Source organism: Maylandia zebra, linkage group LG14 (genome assembly GCF_041146795.1).
Source record: "Maylandia zebra isolate NMK-2024a linkage group LG14, Mzebra_GT3a, whole genome shotgun sequence".
In the NCBI taxonomy this organism is placed as follows: Eukaryota; Metazoa; Chordata; class Actinopteri; order Cichliformes; family Cichlidae; genus Maylandia; species Maylandia zebra.
This window is the reverse complement of record NC_135180.1, coordinates 32,403,809-32,430,115: the sequence shown is the minus strand read 5'-3', so window position 1 is coordinate 32,430,115 and position 26,307 is coordinate 32,403,809. Positions and strand designations below refer to the sequence as shown.

The 26,307-nt window shown below is 40.5% G+C and overlaps 1 protein-coding gene across 1 annotated transcript in view; it reads right to left on the bottom strand.

Moving 5' to 3' along the window:
• The window catches only part of lhfpl6 (LHFPL tetraspan subfamily member 6), a 47,613-nt gene that overhangs the window by 1,827 nt on the left and 19,479 nt on the right, over positions 1–26,307 (bottom strand). Inside the window, exon 3 of the mRNA XM_004560544.2 lies at positions 2,246–2,344. Within this exon, the coding sequence (XP_004560601.1) occupies positions 2,246–2,344 (99 nt within the window). The remainder of the gene's footprint in view (positions 1–2,245; positions 2,345–26,307) is intronic.

Below are 26,307 nucleotides of genomic sequence, written 5' to 3'. Positions count from 1 at the left end.
TGCTTCAGATGTGGTGAAAGCATCATTCGTCGTCACCATCTTATCATAGTGTTGACATAAATGAGACGAACCTTGAGTCGCCAGTTGCTCTGAACAAAACTTTCAACCAAAAGCACTTGTTAACACAAACGTATATGTGCCTGTTCCTCCACAGAGGAAATAAAATGAAAACTGCGAATTCAACATAATTACCTCTGATAGCGTGTGGTGATGTGTTCTTGAAATTTAAAAGGGAGAAATCTGTTTGAATTATGTGGTTTAAGAGTAGATGCTGCTAGAATGGCAGAATCGGTGTGAATCCATAATTCATGTGACAGAAAACTGGATTAAAAATCACAGTTAATGTTTGCTGATGGTGTTCCTAATACATCTGGCTGCTTAGCATTTATTAACTTGCAACTCTTAACTTCATATTAGCAACATTTGCATTTTTTTTTCTTGTGGCAACAGTTGGAGAGGACAGTGAAGCTGTTTGGTTTTCCATTAATCTGTTCAGAGTATCATCTCAGCAGCGACAGAGCACATCTTCATGAAATGGGATACAAGTACTACAACCTGCGGCTATTTTGCCCATTTCCAGTCGGAAAATTGATTAGGATGAATAAGCAAATAAACAGTGGTTATTTTTTTTTTTAACATTTTATTATTTATTTATAATCTGTGTGAGTGCTTCTTCATATTCTGCAGTTGCAAAAAGAAAAAAAAAACCACATGTAGCCTGTGTGCTGAATTACATTTTAATGTTTGCATCCACTGAAATGTGCATCATACGTCTGTTGCCCGGCACCTTCTTTGACCTGTATGCTGAACGGTAGCATGCAGCATAGATAATCCAGTCCCCTTAGTTATTTTAAATCCCACCTAAAAAAGCAAAGAAAAAGTAGTGCATGGGCAGATTTGTTTGCTTTCACGACTAAGAAATTAGCATTAGCAGAAATTTCCCCCAAAAAGTCTATCTTGAAGATTGATTACTGTATGTCGCTGAAGGAAGAAAGACATCTGAAAGCAAACCAAACTGCACGTTAATCAAAATGAAATTTAAACGGATCTGTTTTCCACTGACTTTTTTCATTTATAGTCAAACTTGTTCACTTTTAATTTGTGTGAACCCAGGTAGAAGCTTTAGAGCTAGCAGGCCTATAAATGCTAATAAGTATTTCTTCCCTCCACTATTTGTTTTGTTTTATTGGTAATAAGATTTAGTAAAGATACACATTTTTCTTCTTTCCTTTAAACCTGTAATGAAATGTAAAAAGTAGAATGATTGTAGTGAAGAGGATAGAAAAAATCTCATAAACTGAAGAATATTCACATGGGAGTAGGCTTTAATTACCAATATCTATAGTGATAATGATAATCTGTGTCCCCTTTATTATGCAGGTCAAATGTTTTGTGCAGCTCCATACAGATTCTTTTAATTCAAAAATCTGTTTTTATAGGTTTCCCATCCCTAGACTAGTGGTTCTCTGGTGCTCTTTTCCCTACGGCACGCTTTGATTCTGGACAAAAATATAAGAGCTGAATTTTCTCGAGGTTGATTTTGAGTATTCATGGTCCACACTCAGTGTTTTTAGTGAACCCCACTAAGCATTCAGATCAAGTCAAGATCCAAGCATGTGGGTGACGAATATCAAAATGGGCTGGGATGCTTCCAGGGATCCTCAGAGAGGATGAGCCTTTTAATTTTAATCCAGTGACATTAAAAAAAATCTCCATGTATTCTTGTGTTGAGTGTTAATAATATTAATCCAAGTTCCCAATAAAATATTTTACATCCAGTGAAAAACCAAACACTCTTTGATTAGTATCAAATAAAGGAGCAGCCGCAGTATGAAAAGCTTTTCCACCTCCCTAGTGTCTGATAAAGTAGCATATTACTGTCTGTGAGATAGTCCTGATAATACCAGCTGCATGCAGAGCACAAATCAAAGTATTGCTTATTCTCGGCACACATTTAAAGCTATAAAACATTTTGGAAATGGACAGCTACTGGATCTTCTGCTGTTAATTTTTTCCAAATGCATTAATCAAAACAACAAGAAATCACATCTTTTTTGACTACCAGAGAGAGACAAAAGGCAGCATGTCAACACATAAAGACAAACATCGGTCGTCTGTTTCACGTTTTCTGCGATTCGTCTGTTTTTGGGAATAAAAGATCCAGCGAGCACGGCACAAATTTATGAACCATCTGTGTGTAATTAAAGCCTCTGTGTGTGATGGATCTCCCTTGCAGACATCTTACCTAGTTGAAACTGGCTTGAGCTGTTGTTGCAGGTTTGCTGTACTTCCTCGCTGTCCCATCCCAGTGGATAGAGTGCGCAGCCCGATCCTATGAGCAGACCTGAGAACGAGATGAAGAGCAGGACAGTCGGGTCATGTGACGAGGGAATAGCACTAAAGACCGATCACCGAGGGTTCAAAAATATCACAAAACGTAGCAGCAGGCTGCAAAGACACCGTTTACGAGATAAAACCTGCAGCAAGGACAAACTCATCATCAAGGTGCTCGCTCAGCTCCTTGACGAAGGCCAGCATTGTTTTTAGGAAACCTCGCCTCTCCGGGTTTTTTTTTATAATTTAAGAATCTTTTAAGCGCTGTGAATAAAAATGCAAAGCGCCATGTGTTTTCTTATTTGTTCCATCCAGATATCAAGCAAGGTTTAATTAATTTTAACCTCAGGTTTTGTGCGGATTCTTCCTCATTATTTGGTCAATGATTTAATTAAAATGATCAAAAAGAGACAATGAGCTGTTGCTCTACAGGCATACGTGTGACCTCACCTCTGTGGTTCTTCCTTCTCCTTATCCGCAGCTTCTCATTCTTGTTCTTCCTATTATGTTTTAGCACATATCACCAGAGAGGCAGCACTCACCGCGTCCATCAGTTCTACCTCTGAACTAAGCCTCGCAATCCTTTGGTACATGACACGGGCTGTGATTTTACTACTCTATCACATTTATACAGCAACAAAACAAAGCACCACAGCCATGTAGCTCATAAAACTGAAACAAATGAATGAGAACATATGCAAATAACTTGGCAATTTCTCACTGAGGCAACAGTGAAAAAAACAAGCATTTTTGGTACACAATAATTACTGTAAAACTCTGGAAAATCCTTGAGGGACTTCTTTATGTCAGTGATTAAAGAGACTTATGATTATGCCTAAAGCTGCGCACAGAGACAAGAGCAAAATCTAGTCAAGGCCATTACATTAAGGATTAATATCCTCAATATTTGCCTGCAGCCAGGTCTTGACAAGTTATTCCCTGGATGTCAAGGCCTGTCTCTTAAAATTACCCTGTGGGGGCCCCTGGTAGGTGGCTCTGCCATCACATTAGCTTAATCCCCTCAGATGTGTCTGCTCTGCTATCAGTTATGGGATGTGATGATGGCAGCAGAGGGAGAGACGGGAAGAAAGCGCTGCCTTCCAACCTGATTACCCCTGCCATCCAGGTCTGCCTTATTACATCTAGGCCAGATAACAAGCAGGAATTAGTCCACATGTTAATGAGGATGGGCTAGACAAACTGGCTAACATCTGAGGAGGAGTAGGTAGAGTGAAAGAGACATCTGTGTTGTCCCTGGTCACAGCCAAAAGGACAAACGAAAACGGGCTGTCTCAAATCAATTGGGTGAAACTCTGGCATGTTGATGAGAATGAGGGGATAGCAAAAGGCTCTGACCATGTCTGTGTCATTACAGCTCAGGATCAGAGGGGATCCAGGGATTTTAATACATAACAACTGAGCTGTTTCTCCCTCAAACCCTTAAGAAAACTTCAGACGAACTCCTCCTTCAGACCTAAAAATACTACCTTTAGCCCGTGCACTGCAGCAAAAGCGAAACAGGAGCATTTGATGTAAATCCCTATTCAAGCAACCACTATGGATACCTGATGAGTCTAAAAACCCACTATTTTAAAAGGTGCAAAAATGTATTTAGGAGGAAGGGTGCATTCACGCAGCCATTAAATTTTCTCGGTTACATAATGTTACTCGGTATGTTTTGATTCAAATTTGTAATAGCAAAGACTGTAAAGCATGCCAGCATGATAATGTATTCATGATTAATATTTAACATAATTTAAAATTCTCTTTCAAGTGTTGTGTAATGCAGAGATAGAGCAGCATGTAATCAAACTGAATTTCCTTGCAGCAAAATGAGAGGAGGTAAAAAAAAGAAAAAAAGAGCAAAAAAAAAAAAAACGACTTTATTTCCCAGAGATGTTATTATTCTATCCAGTGAGGTATAATATTTCCATTTGAAAAATCAAACTTGATGGCAATTCTCAATCATACTTTGGTTAACACGTTTGCTAAAACGATCAAAACCATAAAGTTGCTCAGTTCTGCAGCAGGCACCAAACAGAGTAGAATGGGAAAAGAAAGACTTCATTGCATAGTTTCCACATCAGGTCAGATTATGATGATGACAGTGAATGCTGGAAATTGCTCCAAGACTACGGGCGGGAGGGGAATTATTGCCACAACAAAGACTGGAGCTGAGGTTCATTGTGTAAGCGCCTAAAATCAAAGGTTTCCATGTGAAATGTCACTGTTGGCTGTTGTTTTTTGGAAGTAAACTCCCAGAGTCTGCAACGCTGCAGTGGGTGAAATCAATGTGAGCGCTCACATGTTACCGTAACACTATTAAGACAGTTACCGTGGGAGCAGATGAACAAAAAATATGGGCACACTGCTAAGGTGTAAATATGAGGTCCCACGTTTCTCTTTTGGCTTTTATTTATTTGATTTCTTTATTTTTTTTCCTCACGATGGCTAATTCCATCAAATCCCATCCTCCACACTCCACACTGGTTATTGAAAACCAGAGGTAGGGGGGCTGTTGACTGGGATGTAGGAAAAAGATTACTGAGAAAGAAAAAACCCCAAAAACATTCTTTCACATAATGTTCATGAGCCAAGCTGTTAGAAAGAAGTGTGCTGTTGTGAGAGGCAGCTACCTCAGGCTCTCCTTCTGCATGCACGCTGTTATAGTCAGATACTTCTCATCCTTCTTATTATCCCGTCCTAAGCTAACACTGCTACACCCCGATCTGCACAAACACACAGTTGGGGATTTGTGTCAGTTAGCGTGTGGTTGTCAGCTATAGATATGCTTCTCGACCTTTTGTGCCTTTCCAAGTGAGATTGAAGATTTCCTTTATTGCGACTGTTCTTGAATGTTTCAAGATGTTCTCACATTTTGTGACCTAAATCGAATGTCCTGAGTCCTGGTGTGAAACCTACTCAAGTTACAGACACACGACGGTCACAAGCACTAAAGCTAATTAACCATAAACAGCATTTTACTGCATGGAACTTCACATTCTCTTTGCTGCAAAACAGATTCTCTGAAAGAATTTAAAAGTCTTGAATTACGAGTCGTTTCGTTTCATTGAGGTCTTTGAGGTATTTCAGAGCTTTTCCCAAAGCACAGAAAGGAAATAGTCTCTTTCAGACAACATGAACAGCAGATGGTCTCATGATGAAATCGTTGCAGGACTCCGCTATAAGCTGTCATGAGAATAGTTAGTGGAATAAACCACAAGTCTGTCACAGAGCCTTTGCTGCAGCTAGATGACACTCTGAGACTGACAGAAAGGATGACAAATATGAGAAATATACAACAACAGCTTGCATCGACACACAGAGGCAGGCAGAGGAGTTATCACACCTAATACCCCCCCAAAATAAACTGACCCGCTGAAATGTCTGTGCGATCAAATCTGCCTCTAAAGCAAAGAATTAGTGAACATAAAAGTTCCATTACAGATACGAACTATTCTGTAGCCTGTCACTTTAATAACCTCTCTGATTTCCTCCTGTAGCTTTCAGCATGTGGAGCAGATTTCTCTTCACAGATGGGGTGATGGTGACAGGAGGTTATGTCAGAGAGAGCTTTTGTGCATGCACTCCTTATGAACATTGTAACCACTGCGAGGGTTTTTAGTGTAATGTTATGATTAAACTATAATGGTCCATATATGCTATGCCTGATGGTTGTACAGCATTTATCTCTATTGATGAATATTCTACCACATTATGTAGAATATATGTTGATGGTCTTTGTGTTTCTTTACTGTCTCTATAGATACTTTCTCAAACTAGTCCACTTGATTTTTATACTGTGTTCAGCTGGTATTACTGTAATAGGGGTCCAAGCAGCAGAGCTGTTGGATAAGCCCTAGTATTCCTGCATTGGTGTCTTCTTTCTTCTTTTAACATTTAACGCTCTCTTGAGTGCCACCCATAGGTCAAAGTCGGAGGTGTGATTATAAGCATAACTATGGAAGCCCGTTTCCGCCACTAAAAAGAAAAAAGTACCCATAACTTGAAATTTCGACTTATTAACTCAAAATTTTGAGAAAAGTCACTTGAAATTTCGAGTTAGCGCTGCCAATCAGTAATCTATGTGAATGACAATGACATGAAATGCCTTTCCCTAACAGCCACACTTTGAACATAATGATATCAAATTGTCATGGCAACTGTGCCCGGCTGAACTACTAAGTCCACTAGTCGTTGCTTGAGCCCATTGAAAAGTTTTGCACTGATCTGCATGCATGCTTTTTTAAGATTCAGTTTTATCTACTGCTCCAGTGCAACTGAAGTCAAATGAACTGTACTGAAAAGCCAAATTTGTTACTTAGTGAGCTTGTTTTTTTTTTTTTTTTTTTACTATTTCAGCACTCCTCTAAGCTGTCATGATAGGGTAGTTAGTGGAATTCACCAGAATGCTGTTGCAGAGGCAAGGCAGGAACTCATAATCTTTAGAAATCTGCCAGCACCATCATCCACAGACCCCGTGTGTGCTTTCCACAGAGGTGATTAAGGATCCAAAGAGCTAGCTTTCTTTAGTAGCATCAATCATGACCTCAGGTCAAATTTAAAGATTCCCCTTAGCTTTCCGGGAGATCAGGAGAGGTTCAAGTGTGTCTCTATCTGGGAGGTATGTTTGTTTGCCTTACTGCATTTCGCCAGCAACCACTGTTTGTAGAGCGTGCCCCCCCCCATTTTTGAAGTTTTGTTTCAGTTGCTTTGGCAGCCAGCTGATGCTTTATAAGCTTCAGGGGTGGATGAGGCGAAGAAGAGGAGGAAAGGGCTGGATAGTGAGTGCAGTGCAGAATATATGAGGCCAGGCAACTTATTCACGATCGAGTTTCAATTGATCTCCGTGTGGTCATTATCGGAATGACTATGTCAGGGCTAATAGCTTGTCTGAAAGGCTCTTCTATGAACTTGAAAGAGTTGGGTTAAATAGATTTAACCAAATACAATCAGCCTCACATATCAGTGTACAATCCAGAAAATCTGCTCTAAAATAGTGATCTTTCTTCTGCCTCTGCTTGCCTCAGATTTCATCATCACAGTTGAGCACTTTTTTCAAATCAAATTATTGCCTGCCTAAAAAGCATACAGAGAAGTGTTTTATTCCATCACGGCTAAGCCATTGTTCCCCATCTTTTTTTCTCTGTCAATGCTTTTTTACCTGAATGAAAAACTGCCCCCTTTTCATATCCCCCCACATTCTCTGATTCAGGCAGTGCTGATGCCTTTTGTCAAGCTTTCTTGCTCTCTGTCAAGACCCAAGGAATTTCTTTACCCTCTTTCATGCCCCGAGACAATACCATTCAAGGTTATCATTCAAGAGGCCAAAAAGGGCAGGGGGAAAAAATGCAGAGGCTAAAGCTGGAGAGAATTTTTGTGGCCAGGGAATTGGAGTGTGGATGTGCCTGAGTGAGCTGGCTTAATGTAAGACAGTCCCTTTTGGGCTTGGAAGATCATCCAAAAGAAGTAGGAAAATGTAAGAGCAACCACACCTGGGAAGACAGTCTTGTTCTTCTATTAATATACCCTTTGCTCAGCATATGTGTTAAGACTTTTACTTACCAGAAACATGTCAAAGATGGATAAAAACTACACGATCAATAAACTGCTTCATTACTCCAGGAAATGCATGAAACGTGACTCTAGCCACATTGTCATTCTCTCCGTGTTTATCTTCCAGAGCTATAATGAAAAGCACCAGGGGTTCACAGTGTCATATCAGCCTAAAGAGGCCAGTGTGACTAATCTGTTCACAGACCCGTCCCTGCATGTCGAGGCATGAATTCTCTTTCATTTAAAAAACAAGACAAACAATAACATGTAACGTTTCCCTGCCTGCTTTTTAAAAAAAATCTTATTTTGATTGGCTCTGTCATTCAAGTTGGACTGGCTTAGTCGTTCTAGCAGGGCTTACTCCTGTGTGAGCATTTTTGCTGGAAAAGTTGGGGAATTTTTTGTGAGTGAGAAAGGGATCTGGAGTTTCACTTGAAAGGAGCAGTGAGATGGTTAGATGGAGGAAAAGGGGGGTGCAGAGACAGGAGGGATTTAAATAGGGTATGTGAAGTATGTGATATTTGATGTGCACAGTGAAGCATATAAATATTTGCTGCTGCTGCAAGTGACTGGCATTTGGCTGCAGCTGACTGTTAGTCTTCTGATTGGTTTTCCGTGGCTCAAGAGTTGGGAGTTCGCCTTGTAATCGGAAGGTTGCCGGTTCGAGCCCTGGCTTGGACAGTCTCGGTCGTTGTGTCCTTGGGCAAGACACTTCACCCGTTGCCTACTGGTGGTGGTCAGAGGGCCCGGTGGCGCCAGTGTCCGGCAGCCTCGCCTCTGTCAGTGCGCCCCAGGGTGGCTGTGGCTACAATGTAGCTTGCCATCACCAATGTGTGTGTGAATGGGTGGATGACTGGATATGTAAAGCGCTTTGGGGTCCTTAGGGACTAGTAAAAGCGCTATATAAATACAGGCCATTTACCATTAAAAAGTATCAAGTATTTTTAGTTTATTCATGTTATTTTGTTAAGTAGCTACCTCTGCGATCCTGCCACATACAGGGCAGCTGGAAAAGACATAGTGGGAAAGATGCTTTTCCTGTTCTTTTTAAGGTGTTTTCATACTTGTACTGTTGAGTCTGTGGAAACTGAAATCTGGTTTTCTTTCCCCTTGGTACAGTCCATTTGTGCAGATGTTAACACAGCAATCACACTCAAGTACAGTGTGATCCGATCTTGATCTGACCCAGCTACCAAACTGTGCATGGTACGGTTTGAGCAACATGTCTTCCACATAGCCACATATGCTTTGCATTCTGGGATGTGGCTGATTACCATAGACATGCAGGAGTAAATTCTCCCTGTTATCCACTAGTTACGAACATGGCACCTTTTTCCTATATTTACTTTTGTTCTCCCTGCTCCAGACACATGTGGCCAATAAGTGGATTGAGGGCTCTCGCATGGTTTGTAGCGACACATTTTTGATTCCCTTGGTGTTTCCTGTTTGCTAGAAAAAGCCACAACTTTACAAACTCATAATTCAGACCAGAGTAAACGAACTACAGGTGAAAAAACATCCTTACTTGGTACCCAGGGGCTGGACCATGGCCAACTTCCAAGCAGAACTTCATATTCATTTAAACTACACACAATTACCTCTGTTATTTGCACAGTTATTGTTAAAATTACAAGTTTAAAAACCACACCCTTTCTGACATCCCTACATCCATCATATTACATCATATCCTGACAGTCTGTTAGACACACCAAGGACTCTATAACTGCACCCTCTCAGCCTGGCAGGCCTTTTGTGTCCCTGCCATTATACTGAAAACAAAGAAAACAGAACCATCAAGATGGTTGATGCATTAGTGTAGTTGAATTTAAGTTAACCTAATTCATTGAATCCTTTCAGCAGAATATTAGTACTACAGTTTTAGTTTGATCTGTAATTGCATTTATTTGTCTTTATGTATAAGGAAAAACCCACTGAACCAACCACCCACTCAACAAGCTACAAATTCTAAGAAATAAGCCTTTGGAACGACTTTTTGCATCCCAAGTGTCGATGTGCACGCTGCATCACATGTGCTGTGAGCCAACGCAACCGCCTTCACTGCAGTTTTTTTTCTATTATGTCATTATTATGCTGACAAAATCTGCCCAGAACGACATGCAAAGTATTGCCAAAGTACGGCAGATGGCGTCTTCTGCCATGATGAAACTGACAGACAGACTCACGAGGTGAAAACAGTACCTGCCACACTGTCACAGCTAATAATAAACTGAATAAATTTGTTGCCTACTGCGTGATGGTTGACTACACACAGAAACTCTGCTAGTCCGCAGCTTCTGTTTAGTTTCATGTTTCTCCATGATTTGCTTCACAATTTGAATATCAAACACAGGAAACTCTATTACTGACCCGGTCGGTGAGATCAGAGCACTGTGACGAACACAGTCTGACTATTCATTCAGAGTGTGACCATCATCTCCATGACGCAGCCACCTCATCTTCTCTTTGGTATTTGCTTCCGGCCCACAAAAAAGGTCAAACTGATAGAAACACTCACACACCCACATTATTATTTCATGCTCATATGATGTCTGTGTGGTTTTACTTTTATGTCATCCTGCAAACCTACATGTTTTTTCATGTATTCTCTCATTGTTTGGCTTATTTGCCTTTTGTCTGTTGAACATCAGTTGCCCTCCAGGAATGACTTTAAAGTAAGCTGAACAAAAGCGAATTAGAGTGTTTTAAATATCCATCAACAACCCTTATGCCGTTTAGTGGCTAATCAAATTAACATTTTGTCAACTGTATCTTGATTTAGCAAGTCAATTTAGTAAGTTCCTTACATTGTCAGAGATATATAGTATATGAGACGATCTTACAGAGTTTAGTTGACGAAATTTGGACTATGCTTTAGGATAATTTTGTCATTAGTAGGCGTGACAAATATTTTCTACAAGCAGAACTTAGGGCAGAGATAAACCCGTGGTAGTTAAAATGTACTTATAAGTTAGGGCTGTGGAAAAACTTGAGTAAATCAAAAACTTTAATGACTAATGACTTTAATGATTGATGTAATCAGTTTCGATGACCAAAAATAAGTCAGAAATGATGAACAGCAGGTCTAGTTTGCCTGTGCCCCTCTGCTGTTAACTCAGTCTCATTTCTCTCCTGGTCCACCCATCAGTCAACATCACTGGCCCTGGGCGGAAAGAGCAGTTTGTGTTTTATTGATGTGTTTCAGTGCTTTTGCTAAAGGCGTTCTGTCAAGAGCTGGCCTTATCTAATCACACCATTCATTTGTCACACAGTTTCCTACTACAACCAGTAATTAATAAAAACACCAATTACACAACAAAATGAACTTCTGCTTCATCGGGCGTGATCAAAACCTCTCTCGGTCTGCTAGCCCAGGAGAACAACACGGTGCAGAAAATGTGCACAAGCTGAAAATGGGCTGTGCTAAATACGTAGCAAGTAACTTTCAAAAGAGAACATCCTGTGGATGCGTGCGGAGAATGAGCTTTTCACACAAGGGCGTAGATATTTTCTGTATGTCTCACCCTTTCCACTGACAAACCCATGGCTCTCTGCAAGCGTAACAATGTCTCCTCTGATCTCATACTGCAAATTGGATATCATTCCCCCTCCTTTTGGCTAAGATGAGAGTGCAAGTAGGAGGTATGGAAAAAGAAAGAAAGAAAAGAATTTCAGCAGCATCCAAGAGAAATTTCTCCTTTTTATTTTCCAAATGCTACTCATTTAGTTTTCCTTAAATGCAATGCATACTTTAACCTTTCTCTTAAATGTAGTCACCTCTGTGCTAAAGCTAGTGTGTAAAATCCTGAAAATTATATTCATATTGTATATCTTAGAAACCCTACCATTCCTGGATCACTTGACTTCTACTGTTATCAATTTGCTGCCTTATTCCCCCCCCCCCCCCCCCCCAAACAAAGTCCAAAGAAAGATTAGCTTTTGAGCTATCTAGCAATATTTTAATAACTTATTATCACTATGAAGCTTGGTGGCAGGGTGGTGACAGTAAGCTACTTTGCTTGCACATGACACAGATGGAATCAAAGACAACTCTCAGGCTATTCTGGGCAACAGTTTTTCAGCCCTCTTTCAAATCAATTTTCAGTAATTAAAAGAAAGACGAAGAATGTGCTAAATAACATGCATCTATGGCAAAGTGTTGAAGAAATGATCTGCATGGCAGCCTGGAATCTCTGTAAGTCATAGCTTTTCCATCAAGAGTCAAATGAAGAAGAAAATGTATGTTGAGCACAACAGAGCCAAAGGCGATGAAAATCCTCCTCAGGGTAGGATCTACTTTATAGGGTCCTGTGTAGCTGTTTTAACTGGGTCATATCTGATGTGTCGAGTAGCTCCCTCCTCCCACTGACAGAGCCTTACAGAAAAGCATAATGGTGTGCCATGTGTCCGAAAGCCGGCATATACCTACAGCACTGCGTTCCTTTCTTAATTACCCTTTATAATGAGCAAAAAGCATGCTAGCACAAGGCCTTCTAGGGAGAGGCAAATGAAAGACATTGCAATCTACGCTGTAATATTCATGTTAATAGCATCCAAATATGCAATGAATGTTTTAGTATCCTCCATGCAGACACTGCCAGATATCAAAATGCCTTTGACAGTACTGGGTCTCATCATGTGAGCTGCTCCATACCGCAAACACAAAGAGCCTCCTTTCAAAAGACAATGCAACGCTTCAGGGATCAAGGAAAAACTGACTCCCAATGCCAAGTGTAGCTACAAAGTACTCCACAGCCTGTGTTTAAAATCCCGGCCCACTACATTCACGCTGCCTTCTGGGACACACACCAGGCTAGCTCACCACCAGGGATTTAGTTGGATTGAGTTTAAGCAGCCTTACTCTGCTCTCTAAAATCAAATATTCCCTAAACTAACAGGTCACTCTCGCTTCCAGGGTTTCATTGTGTGGGTGTGATGTGAAAACCATTCAGCAAGAGCGGGCTCTCTTAGGACCTGGGGCCAATTCTAAAGCCTTGAACATGTGTATGGATATCACCAGAACATAGATAACATATACATATATATATATAAAAATGTAGTAAACAATTTCTGAAGGTAAATAAGGCTTTATACTGAGAAAAGAAAAAATGTTTCATAACTACATACTGTCTCTTAATGTCTATTTTCAGTCCGCATGCTAAGCTAAGCTAACTATGAGATGATGGAAGTTTTGCATTTCCCATCCCCACATACTAACAACTTCAAAAGTCAAACATTTTTTTTAGTGTCTTACTTATTTACAACCACCCATCCATTCTCTTCTGCTTATCCAATTCAGATCACATGTGGAAATTACTTTTAAAAGAAATAACTTCTTATGCATTAATGGTGAATGGTTATATGATAAAGCTCGAGTGGCTCCTCTTTCATGTTCTGCCGTACTGTTGACATTTAAGAGCCCTTGAGGAAGAGAATAGCAGAAATGAGAGCACATTATGCAACATGTCAAGTAGTCTGTGAGCAATACAAAAGGGCAAATGGAGAGCCAGAGATCAGATTATATGTGCTCATATAATCATGTGTGCTCATGACATTTTGTATGATACTGAATTGGTATTGTGATCCTATAATCTTATAATATCTGGTTTATCCTGTCCACTCAAGGATGAAAAGCTTTCTGCCACAGTGACTTTACAGATTGAAACCAAACAGATGTCAAGAAAAGGCTACTGGTTCTATTTCAGGTGAAGTTTTACCATTACAATACTTTATATTGCTATGCCATCCATGACAGTGCAGTAAGTACTGAGGTAAAATGAAGCTAATGCTCTTACATTGTAGGAGACTGTGCTGATGAAATTATAGCTTCCTTGTGAACTCTTGTATTTTGGGCAGTGCTGTTAGACTCACAAATGATATAATATCATCTGAAAAAAGTCCAGTTTCTCGACACTGAGCGGTTGGAAAAGCGACATCACAGAGAAACTTGTTTGAGTCACTTTGGTCTTAAAATCTCAGATGCGGTAAAGCATGATGAAATATACAGAGCCCCTGAAGTCGTTTCCAAAACTAGTGATTATTTTTTTCCTTCTTCATTAGACTACTAGCTAAATGTGATGACTTAATTCCTGTTTTGACATGCACTTAAACTCCATGTTCATCTTGATAAACAGTTTCTAATTTGTCAGTTAAGCCCTTAGGCAGAATAAATCAAAAACATTTAAGGTAAAGAAATAAAAGCGTCTGGATGAGAATGAACTCCGACAAATTAAAACCCAAAGGGTTGGGCGATAGCGGGTGGACTGAAAATGAAGCACTTTATATGGGTAATTATAGAAAATACAGACAACAACCACAAATATGTGAAATGGCATTGCTTTGCTTAGTGCCGCATACATTTAGGAAAAAGCGAAAAGCCACACTCTAACGCAGGATGATAAATGGATAGGTTATTTATCATATTTTTAAAGGAAAATGAAAAGGTGGTATACTGGTCAAGTTTGTTTTTACTATGCCCCAGCCAATAAAGACCTAACACCTCTATTACACTTGTGCCTCCCACAACCATATGGCTTCAATCTGCAGCAGGCATTCATGCCATAAGAGCAGTGGATCATATGAATCCACACATTATAGCAAGGCCACAAGGACGAATGAAAATCAATAGTTCCCTGGGACTTTCCAATACTGCCTTTCACTGAGGAATATATATATATATATATATATATATATATATATATATATATATATATATATATATATATATATATATATATGCGCAGTAAGATGTGGGAACAATGGTCTTTAAGCATGGTTGGTTTGCTCCACTACTCATGGTGTTTTTAATTTTCCACTATCCCACTGCCTTCTGCTTAATTAACTCTGGACTAACAGCAGTGTATGCCTGGGTATCGTATAACTTGGCAGACAGACCTCTCAGTTTCTCTTAAAGAAACAACATTAGGAAGACAATGCAAAGCAAAGCTAGACTTCAATTTCTCAAAATTCGTTATTTCTAACTCACTTAAATGGTTTCACAACACCTTGAAATTTAATAGTAAAGTCTAAGATTGTAGTTAAAACAAACAAAAAAGCCTGTGGATGCATAAAAAAAAAATCAATTTTGACCAAAGTGAACAAACTTGGACTCAACTGAAGGAATGAAATGCAAAAATTCAGTCAGCTGCCACTTCACATATACATTAAATTGAACTAAATTACTAAATACATTTAGTAAGATTAAAGTTTCAGTTCCACAAATGTTCCACAATAGAAGTGAAGCACAATGACATGGCATCCAGAAGTAATAGAAGTACAGGACAGATTGCTACTCACAGTGTTAAATTACAGTTGGAAAGCGTTAAATTACACCAATATCTCAAATTGTGAATACAATTATCAGCAATCTTTCTGAATTATATATATATTATATTAAGTTACTTTCCAACCCATGGTGTATTAGTTCTGTACAAACAGAGTTATAAAATTCCATTTTTTAAGATCCATCTGTATTCATGAACATGAACCAGTGTCTTCAGAAGCTTAAATTGGAAGATAAAACTCGGGTCCGCTACACTGATGATGTATTAGAGAGCTGCTTTGTGGGATAAAACTATGAAATTTCACAGCAAAATTAACTTTGCGTCATTATAAAGCTCTCAGCGATGAGGCTCTCGCCTCCATAATGTCATGCATCCACAAAGGCTCATTGTCAATAGAACTCGGGTCACAAAACATCCCCTGATTGATTCAGTCTGAGTGTCTTTGGATCAAAGAGGGGCTTGTTCCTACTCACAAATTATGACTGATTTGTCCTAGATCATAGGTTACTGCATGTGCACAGTCATCATTTTCTTTTTTTTGTCTTGAATGTTTATTACTGTAACCCTGTTATGGCAGCTTGACTGTGACTGAATAGGCTGCTAAGGGCTGTTGAGAATGTACCACAGGACATTTCAGAGCTAGTCACTCTGATTGATTGAGCCATAAAGAGTTTGTCCATGGGGTTAACAGGACCCGGACAAAAGATTAAGAGTCTGTTGAGTGTTGATTAATGGTCGAGGATATAACCTCTGGCCAGTGGTGCTGAAAGATTTATATAAACAGGGTCTCAGCAGCAAAATATTTTACACACACTGAATTGGAGTAATCTAAAGTCGGCGAGAACAAAACAATTACAGGATATCCGCAGGACATGAGCTAAATCAAAACAGAATTGTCACAACTCTGTAATCGGACAAACAAGTGTATTATTAACTGACAGAAGAGGTAGAACAAAAGCAAGCTAGGAAATAGGATGAACCATAAAATAGAACTGAAATGGAACAGCCTCACTTTCATTTTTCGTTTTCTAAGTGAGAAGGAATGTGATGACGGGGGGAGAAAAATTTCCTCTGCATATTTATACAGGACGTTGTCTGTGTCAAGCCCTGCCCCACCCCCTGGACTTGGACTGCCTGATTAGCATTCAGAGAATTCATTAAGACACAATCGCTGGTCTATGGGAACATGGGAATTCTTGATGGAGGAGAGGTTGAGTTCAGCCCGCTGGGTAACTTACTACAGAGAAAAACACCCCATCCCCCCAAACCTGAAGGTCACCACGTCCTTACTCTGCTACTGATCTGATGGATCAGAGACACACAGCCAATGCGGAGGAGGGGGATTGTCTTAAGATCTTTATTTGCACACGCTCTGTTGTTTCCAGCATCCGAAAAATGTGCACTAACTCTGCCTGAGAAAAAGGCATGACTAAACGCTAGTCTGACTTTTGCCTTGACTACCCCCAAAGGCAATCTCCCACAGTCCATCAGTTCCATGTTATAAAAGTGTTTCCCTTGTAAGCTATAAAAAAAAATATAAATAAAATCTGACTTTTATGCTCGCACACCATCCATCCTTCAAAGTTTTACCCCCACCCCAATTTCCCCAACTATTAAAATCAATGTAAAGATGAATGAACCGCAGAAACCAAGGGGACATTGGGTAGACAAATTCTTCCGGCTGCGCCAATGGGTCATACATTAGGAAGGCGAGCTTTGGTTGCAACCCAGTGATGAATCATTCCTCAGGGAAGTACTACACACTTCAGCCCGTTTAATAAAAAACACCAAAAAAGTGTCCCGCATGAAAGCTTCACAATAATAAATCACAAGCGATGCATGCAGCGACGCTGCACAAATCCAGCAGTTTGGCTTTGGTCTCCGCTCACTGCTGGACTGTCATTCTGCTATTTCTTTCATCCCGCTGTGGTTGCTTTGATTTGCAGCACAAATATGAATCTTTTTGTCATTACCTCCTTCCTCAGAAAATGATTTCAAATTATAAAGGAATTATCCAGCAGAGGGACAAATACTTCCCTGGGGTTTAATATCACAATTTATGCTTAAGTGTTTCTCTTGAAGTGGTCTCTTGATGGCTGATTAAATTTTAAGCATGCATTAGTTTTAAGGGTTTCACAGTAAAATTAATTACCAGTATACCAGTATGGGGGGTAAAACGAAGAACTGTTGTAAAAGTCCACAACAAATACCCCTAAGAGACATTTGTGCCACATCCTCAAGCCTCCTTCTTTCCTTTTTTTTACCACTACATGGAAGAAAGACTTTGATCATCCACTGCATCTCACTCAGAAAAAGAAGATGAAAACAGAGTCGGGGCATAAGAGTTGGGGTTTTTCACACGAGGGAATGCAGAGCGGTAGGAAAATGAGGTGAACAGCAGCCACAAAAAGAGCAGAAAACCTCCAGCAGCTGCAGCACCCTCGACAGGAAACTAAGCTGCTGAAGCAAGTGTCAAACAAAACAAATTGCTTAAACCCCTGTGACACGTTGCGAGGTCTCATGACAAGAGTGGAAATTAAGTTGCCACAGACAGAGAATGCCAAGGCTAGATCACCAATATGAAGAATAATGCTGACTCTGATGGCAGTGGTGAGGTGTGTGCATTAGTGTGCTTACGAGGTATCGCTTCACACATGAGAATTAATTCATAAATCACTAGACATGTGGCTCCTTTGTCCAACAAGGGATTGGAATTCTTTTATGCACCATGTTCTGTTTTTTGTAATGGAGCCAAAGCTAAAATAGACTTCCTCTCAGCAGGGACTAGAGTATTCTGTCTCAAAAGATCCCTTCTTCTCTCAGAACCCAGGCATGGCTGACACGAATGTGACAGCACGAGTGAGTCAACATACCCAGGCAGTGCACTTTCATTTAGGAAGGAGGGAGCGCTTCAAAGTTCAGCTTATGGAGTAAAGAAAGAATAAAGAACAATGAAGAGCAGTATGTGCTGGCTAAAAAGGCACTTTGAGATGGAGAGAAACTGAAATGGCAGCAACAAAAGAAACAATTTATACATTCGAGTTCATGTCAAGAAGAAGAGAAAAAGTATTTAATGCCCCTCAGGTGACTCATTTATTAATACAGCCGTAATTCACTTTTTGTAGATGAGGTTTGGTTTTCAGTGTTCTTCACTATGTTCATCGTCCGTGGCGAATCCCTTCATGGAAAAACTTTGCTGAACTACAGAGTCTATAGAAAGGCAAAGGGTAAGAATGAGCCATTACTCACACTAGAGCGAAAAAGGCACAAATGCAAGAAGACGTAAAAAAATACCAAGGTTGATGTATGGGATATATTTCAGTGAAAACTGCAACAAAGAAATGAGTGTGTTCCCATGAGTGTGTGTGACTAAGATCAGGAGCATGTTGCAAAGGTTTAAGGTACCCATTACTGCTGAGTATAGCAGCAATGGGATTAGTGGTACCCGGAGGGCACAGATGGCACCGAAATCCTCCGAGCCGTTCTGAAAAGGTCACACAAAATACAGGAGAGACCCCCCCCACCTACTCACCCAACCATTCACTGCTGCTAACAGATTCCTCGGGCAGGATTGTGCTCGGGCTTTTAGTCCCTCATCAATCCTCTGAATGCTCCACAATCATTCTTTTCAAGTGCGGAACAGAGGCAGGAACAGAAATGCCTTTAAAATGTCAAACGACAACAGACCTGAGTTGCAGTGTCATTGATGATATCGTGGCGAGGGCTGAATTCAATGAGAAACATGTGGCACTATAGAGGAAAACAGGTTTATCAAAGCTCTTTTGTTGAAATGTTTAATAAGACATGAAATGCAAGAAAGAAAGGACAGACGCAGAGAGATGTATAAAAATAAATCAGTTCCAATAAATACGAATTGAGCTGATGGGCAGCTTTTAATCCCATTTGAAGGGCATTTTTGACCCCTTCATTTCTCATTTTCTCATTCATTTGTCTCTGTCATGGTGAATGTAGTCATGTTAGGTCTGCAGAAAGGAGGTTTGCATTCCTCCTCTGTTGTGCATTTCCTGCCACCATACGGCTGCACTGTCCCCAGGTGCCGGCTTGTTCGCCAGGACCATATGGCAAGGCCAGCAAAGCAGGTAGTGAGCTCCAAGACCCTACCAGTGTCACCAGTTTTCATGTTTTCTCCAAAAATACAAATATAGAATAATGAGTTAAAATATACAGACTAAGACATATGGACCACACCATGGCACGGATGTGATGTGGCTTCCAACATTAAACCTCACGAAAGTAAGGAAGGTAAGAACCTCTGTAAATCACTACAATTTATTTGATACCTTAGCACTAAGGCTGGGTTTCAATTATTGATTTTCCGATTAAAATCAATTTTAGCTTGAATAACGCGATATCGACAGAGATGGGCAGTAAGGTTTGGAGTCTTCTCTCACCCTCGTTCTCTGCGGCCTGCTGGAGCGGGGGGGCTAGGAGGAGTTGGCCGTCCGACTGCGGTCTGGAGTGTGGGGCCTCCCTGCTGCTGCGGAGTCGGGGCGGTCTGCCTCTCCCCACCGCAGGGAAAAGGGTAACACCACCTGGGTCTGGGTGCAGTTCCCCCCTCCAGGGGCAAGGGTACCTAGACCCGGTTCGTAGAGTACGCTTGGGGAGTGTGATCGTGTGTACAGCGTCTCTTTATGTCTGTCTCCACGTTGGTTGAGTGTGGAGTAAGTGCATATGAGAGCATGAGGGGGGGAATGGATGTTTGTATCTGTGTGTGCCTGTATGTCTGTGTCTATATGTCAGGTTGGGTATCAGACGCCACCTCTCTGGGACATCTCAGGCCCTCCAAGGTTTGGAGGCCTATCTCCACCCACCACCACTTCCCCTGCCAGTGGCAGACTGCCTCAGGTGTCGGTGCATTGGTGGTTCTTTGTGTCTGGGGGTGGGCGTCCGGGTACACACCGGCTCACTCCTTGGCGGCCGCTTATCGGGGCCTGGAACCTGGGGCTCGCTCGGGCCACTTCGGAGGTGGGGTGCCCCCGGCCTCTCGGCCTGGGGCTCGGTCACTCAGGCACAGCTGGCTGCCGGCGGAGCTCACGGGCGCGTCACTGCAACTCCCCCTGGCTTCTGCTCCGCGGCTGCTGAGTGAGCCCTCATCTGGGGCTCTCCTCAGCTCTTACTGGGACAGTGGCGCGGCTGCCCCTCTGTTGGTCTTCCTTGGTCTCTTGTGTTCTGGGGGCCTCTGGATGTCTGGAGTTTTGATCTCCTCCATACCTGCTTCATACCCTGGAGGACGGGGCTGTGGCTCCCCACACTCCCTAGCAGATCGTTACATGGAGAAACCTTTGGAATGCAAGCATGCTGATCCACACAGGTATGCACACAGGTGTACACACGGGTATTCACAGACGCGGACTACAGCTTTCTTGGCTGCTGCCTCAAAGCACATTGTGCGCTGTCTATCTTGCGTGCTGCACAATATCGTTTATTACTTAGTATCTACTGATATTTACTGCTAGCTAGTTTATTGTGATGGTGCCGTTTTTTTTTATTATGTTGCTCTTTGTTGTTTGCTTTCTCTTCTGTTTTTTTTCTCCATACAGGTGACCCAGGTGTTTTTTTTTTTTGTTGTTGTTTTTTTTTTTTTTTTTTTCTTTCTTCCCCCCCCTTCTCACCGTCTCTTCTCCCCTTTGGTTTTCTTTCTCTCCCTCTCTTTCTCCCTGTCCTATCCCCCAGTCATGTCTGTCCCGTTTGTAGGAACTGAAAATAAAATAAATTCATAATTATAATAAAGGTCAATCAAATGGACCAATATGGCAAGGCCATGATGATCCACTTAGTAAAATAAATCCGCTTGGCATCTTTCTTTGCCTTAAGACAACAATTCTGATGGCTAAAGATCCAAACGGGACACAAAAAGAAAAAAAAGAAAAGAGATGGGCAGTAACGCATTACTTGTAACGTGTTACTGTAATCTGATTACTTTTTCAAGTAATGAGTAAAGTAAGGGATTACTATTGCAAAAACGGTAATTAGATTACCGTTACTTTCCCGTAGGAACGCTGTGTTACTGCGTTACTAAAACCGTGATTTTTTGCGAGAATGTCTCATGACAGTGACGTAAGCGAGTGCACCGTTAGTGACAACAGCTGTGTGCAGATCAACAATGGATCACATATCGATTGTGGGAGAGAGTATGAGCGTGCAGCATTTAAAGCGTGGAAGTACTGACCTTACTTTGAGTTTGATTCCATAAAAAGTGACAAAAACATTAGTGTCCGTTGTGCGTGGGAAGAAAACTTCTTTTTGCAGCGAAAAAAACCCCTAAACTTCCGAGCAAGCACTGAGTGCGCAATGACGTAATGGGAAATTCACAGAGAAACTCGCGGATTCTTCCACTGACCGCTGCGGCACACCTGCACCAGGGTAAACCTCCGCCTACCGCAGTCCTGCTTTGCAGGTGAAAATAGAGCAACAGGACCGCTGAGTCTTTGACTTTATTTATTTTCTGCTGTGTTTTACTTGCATCTGTTTGAAAGAGTGAGTGTAAACACAAAAAATATTTTATTTTATGTGCTGGAATGTGTAGAAAATAGGTTTAAATGTTAAACTAATTTATTCAAGTCAGAATGTTGCATATAATTAAATTTTTGCTTGATGCATAAAGTTAAAAGATTAAAACTGATAAAACAAGTTAAAAAAAGAGACTTTTCCATTTGATTACATTTTGTATGATGGATTATGTAGAAAAAGTAGAATTGGGCTGAAAGATCTATCGCTTTCTCACCTCTTCAGGTTGTAAATCGTGTTTTTAAAAAGTAACTAAGTAACTAAGTAACTAAGTAATTAATTACTTTTGAAAATAAGTAATCAGTAAAGTAACGGGATTACTTTTTTGGGGAAGTAATCAGTAATTAGTTACTGATTACTTTTTTCAAGTAACTTGACCAACACTGGATATCGATTCATTAAATCCTGAATCACTTTTTAAATATAAATGTATTTGCCAGAATCTCAGGTTAAAGCTTTCGTTTCAACAACCACCAAACAGCTAAAACAGCAAACGAGAGCAGATAAACGGATTCAACACAAAGACGTAAACACAAAGCGTGGACCCAACGCAACAGAATCTGTAAGATGTTGAAAGCCGACACCTCACAGATTCTGATGCAGCAGGTTTTGTCACTATCTGACCAAAATTGACTGAAAAGAAGATCAAAACTACGCTTCACATTTGATAAATATCGTCATTAATTCCCTCTTACCTTTGCTGTTTTGCTTCCACCATGATAAAAACCACACTTCCTCCACAGCCCTCTCTCTCTCTCTCTCTCTCTCTCTCTCTCCTCTCAGTGCACTTCAAGAACATTTTCCAATCTCAAATATCAGTTTTCTGTCTTGTCTTATTACGCACCAGTCTATTGTTGTGTACAGCGCTGTCAGCCGCTGTTTTTTTTAATTAAAAAATGACCTGAGACAAGAAAGCCCAATTTCTGCTGTTCAAAACCGAAGAAATGTAAACTTTTTAAAACTATACCAAACTGCAAAATGCTTAGCTGTGTCTCTAATAAAACCTCTGTAACTTTGCTCCGCTTGACTTCAGTTTTTGATCTACTGCAGAATATTTTTAAGGCAGTTATCTGCTACAAAAAGCCAGGCCAGGAAAATCTCCTTCATGTGTTTCTGTGCTTTATCCTTAGTTACTTTGGCACAAAGGCGCCTGCTGTGATGCTTACACCTGATAAATGATCAGAATTATAATATTTCTGACTGTCTGAGGCAAAATTTCCCCAATTCGATTCAGTTCTAATCAAATCGGGACCTTGTGAATCGGAATCAAATCGATTATAGAAATCAGTGACGATACCCAGCTCTACTTAGCACAGACAATTTAAACGAAACTTTCTAAAATGATCCTAAGAAATGCGCGGTACTGTGCAAGAGTCCTCATTTCTTCTGACTTTCTTATAAGTAGTCCTGAGCAATAGCCTTCCAGACTTTCTAAAGGTCTTTTCAAGTTTTTTCTTTCGACATTACCTGCTTTTTTGCTTATTTTTAGTCTGGTACCTGACTATTTTCAAAGAAGTATTTGTTTTGTTTTTAAACCACTTCTCACTGACCTATGACTCATTCAAGTATAAAAAGGCAACTAACTCATAAGACCCTGATAAGCCAAAGATGTGTCTACACATAACAGGTCATTTAAACTCAATAAAAAAACAATTCTTAATTGTAACTTTAGGGACTTTGTTACTAGCAGCCTGTCACAAAAAATGCCAAATATTATTTTTGCATCGACAATGTGATTCCCAAAGAGCTATTAGCATTTGGTATATCTTGGAATACTGTGTAATGTGTCCTTTAACAACTTTTGGGGAAACTGGACAAGTGGAGGGCAAAAGAATAAGAATCACGGCTAAAAAACTATCTAGAGCAGATGAACAGTATCTGAAAGACATGTGCTCAAAAAACAGGGAAAAATCCAACAAAGACCTGACACAGGAGCTGAGAGACTCATGTGGCTCTTCAGTTAATCTTCTGTTCACCAAAGCCTCATTAGAAATGGTCTAAATGGAATGCAGGCTGCCAGGGGAAAAAGGCTAAAGTATGCTAAATTACACATGAACTGAACTGAAAATCAGTGGCAGCAGGTGAGTGATGAGTCCAAACTTAAAATGTTTTGTTAAAATGATCACCAGTATGTACAGAATTGGGGCTTCTCATAATTGATGGAATTATGAATGCAGAAAAGTACCATCGTATTTTGATGGAACATGCAGTGCCATCTGGAAAGCATCTGATTGGCAAAAGCTTCTTTTTTTTTTTTTTTTTTACCATTAAAATGATCCCAAAAACGCTGCCAATGTAGTAAAAGCATACCTGGATAGAAACACACAAAGGGACAGCCCACAGTCCAAACCTCAACATTACTGAAGCAGTGTGGGATCATGTTGACAAAGAATAGAAGAAAAGGCAACAACATCCAAAGAAGAGCTCCAAGAACCCCAGAGAATTATTTCTAAAGACTACTTAAAGAAATTACAAGAACGATTGCCTTTCAGGTTGGGTTGAAGAATACAACAACAACAACTTTATTTATATAGCACATTTAAGACCGAAGGTGCACCAAAGTGCTTCATAAAAAGGTTATAACATAACAGATATATGACCATAACAGAGTACAAATAAGCTAACAAATGAGAAATACTGGTTAAACAAAAATACAGATTAAATAAGAAATAGTAGAGTAGAGTAGAGTATTCATAAATATTACGTGGTACATCAATAGAAGATAAATAGGGGTGGCCATACCAAGATTTGTACAAACTACCTTATACCTTATGTACTGTATACACTGCATACACTTTTTATGCATTTTTCCACATTTCAATAAATGGCTACACCTATTCTCCTTATATAAAAAAATGAGGACTGGATCGAGACTTTTGCACGGCACTATATGCATCTTTTCATTCATTTCATACCAATTAAGTATCGGGGCAGCTTAGTAAAGTGAGATCATAAATCAGGTCTTACTTAAAGGCAAAACAAATAAGGGACTGCAGCTGCCTCTCTCGTGTCTGACCAGTTTTTGTGGGTAATTTATGAAAAGTGCTGACAAAAACTGCCGCATATTTTTCCAGTTGAAGATGGAAATCTGATTGAAAGATTAACGACAGCCAAATGAGTGGTATTTTCATCCAGTCAAGGGCAGGAAGACTATATAATGTAACATGAGTGAAGGAGAGATCTGTCAGTCAAGTATTGTGCAGCTTGGTTGAAATTCTTGCCAGGCCACAACGAGCAAAGTGAAACTTGCGGCTTGGCAGTGCGACCAGACCATTTATTCCAAAGGACAGAAATTACAAGGTGCGGTGCAAAAGTATTTTGGTCAGTACATATTGAACTGCTCGACTAAAACTCTTTTTGCACTTCACCCTGGCAACACAACACATACACTTGTCCGTCAGCTCCTTAGCTTAGAAGTTTGGGAGGAGCACCAACATCAGACATCCCCGGTTAACATTTTCCACCGGTTGTGTTTTGTCTGAAAAACAACCAACAGTGTAAGAATGAAACCATCTTGTGGAAGGAAGTGTGAACCCACCTCTGGAGAGAAATCTTCAAACCAATTTACCCAACCCTGGTGGCCAGATGGGAAGGCGGAATATGCGTTATGATATGAAGACGAAACATTTGGACTCTGCGATTACACGTCATGCATTAAATGGTGTTACACCTCACATCTAAGGAAATATAACTGTTGGTTAAGTTGTTTTAGTGATGACAAAAAACAAAAACTAATAAAAACGATCAAAGGCAGGATGGAATTTGACGTTCCAATTAGTAATCTGTTCACATGAGAGCCTCTCATGGAGCTCTACAGATCGCAGGAGCCTACAGTAGATTAAATGCATTATGTAGCAACTCATATCTGTGTCAAGACGCAAGGAGTGATAGAGAATCAGCACCAGCCCTGACATCTGTGACTGATTACAACTTGTAATGTTCCAGTGATAAATGTGTGAACAAGAGGCGGTGATGAATATAACACTGTTCCCCAAGGAAGAGGGACCTTTCATTACATGTCTTATTACTGTCTCTTCCTACTGATGGCTTAATTGATCCTTATGGGCCAACAAACAACCCCCTCCTCCATCCATCCACAGAATATGATACTCAATGCAAGGAGAAAAAAAAAACCCCAACCACAGTAGCTTTTAACCCAACAAGCCCCTTTGTTCATCATTCAATTACAGCGCTTTAAGGCAGTGAGCCTCGTGTAATATTGAGTAGTTGCTAGACCATAAAGGTGAATGCAGCATTTTATCGCATACTTTAATTTATATTGGCCATAACTTATTTTTCTCCAGAACAGAAACCATGGAAATAGTGCCACTGGTCTGATTGGCATGTCCTACTGCCAGAGCTTCCTCTGCTGTGGTGCGTGCTAAACTGAGCGCCTTCATGGATGAATTCAGAGGAGAAATGCAAAGCATGGAAGAATAGCGCTCCTTTCTGCCCACAGAGGTTGACCATGGCCATATGCTGCAGCTTATTATTCTGCTGTCTTCCATTGTATTTATAGCAAGGGGAACTTGATTTAGATCTGCTCCATGTGGTGATTTGCTGTAGGGATGGGTGCCACATCTTCCGATCTTCTATATAATCTCCCCTT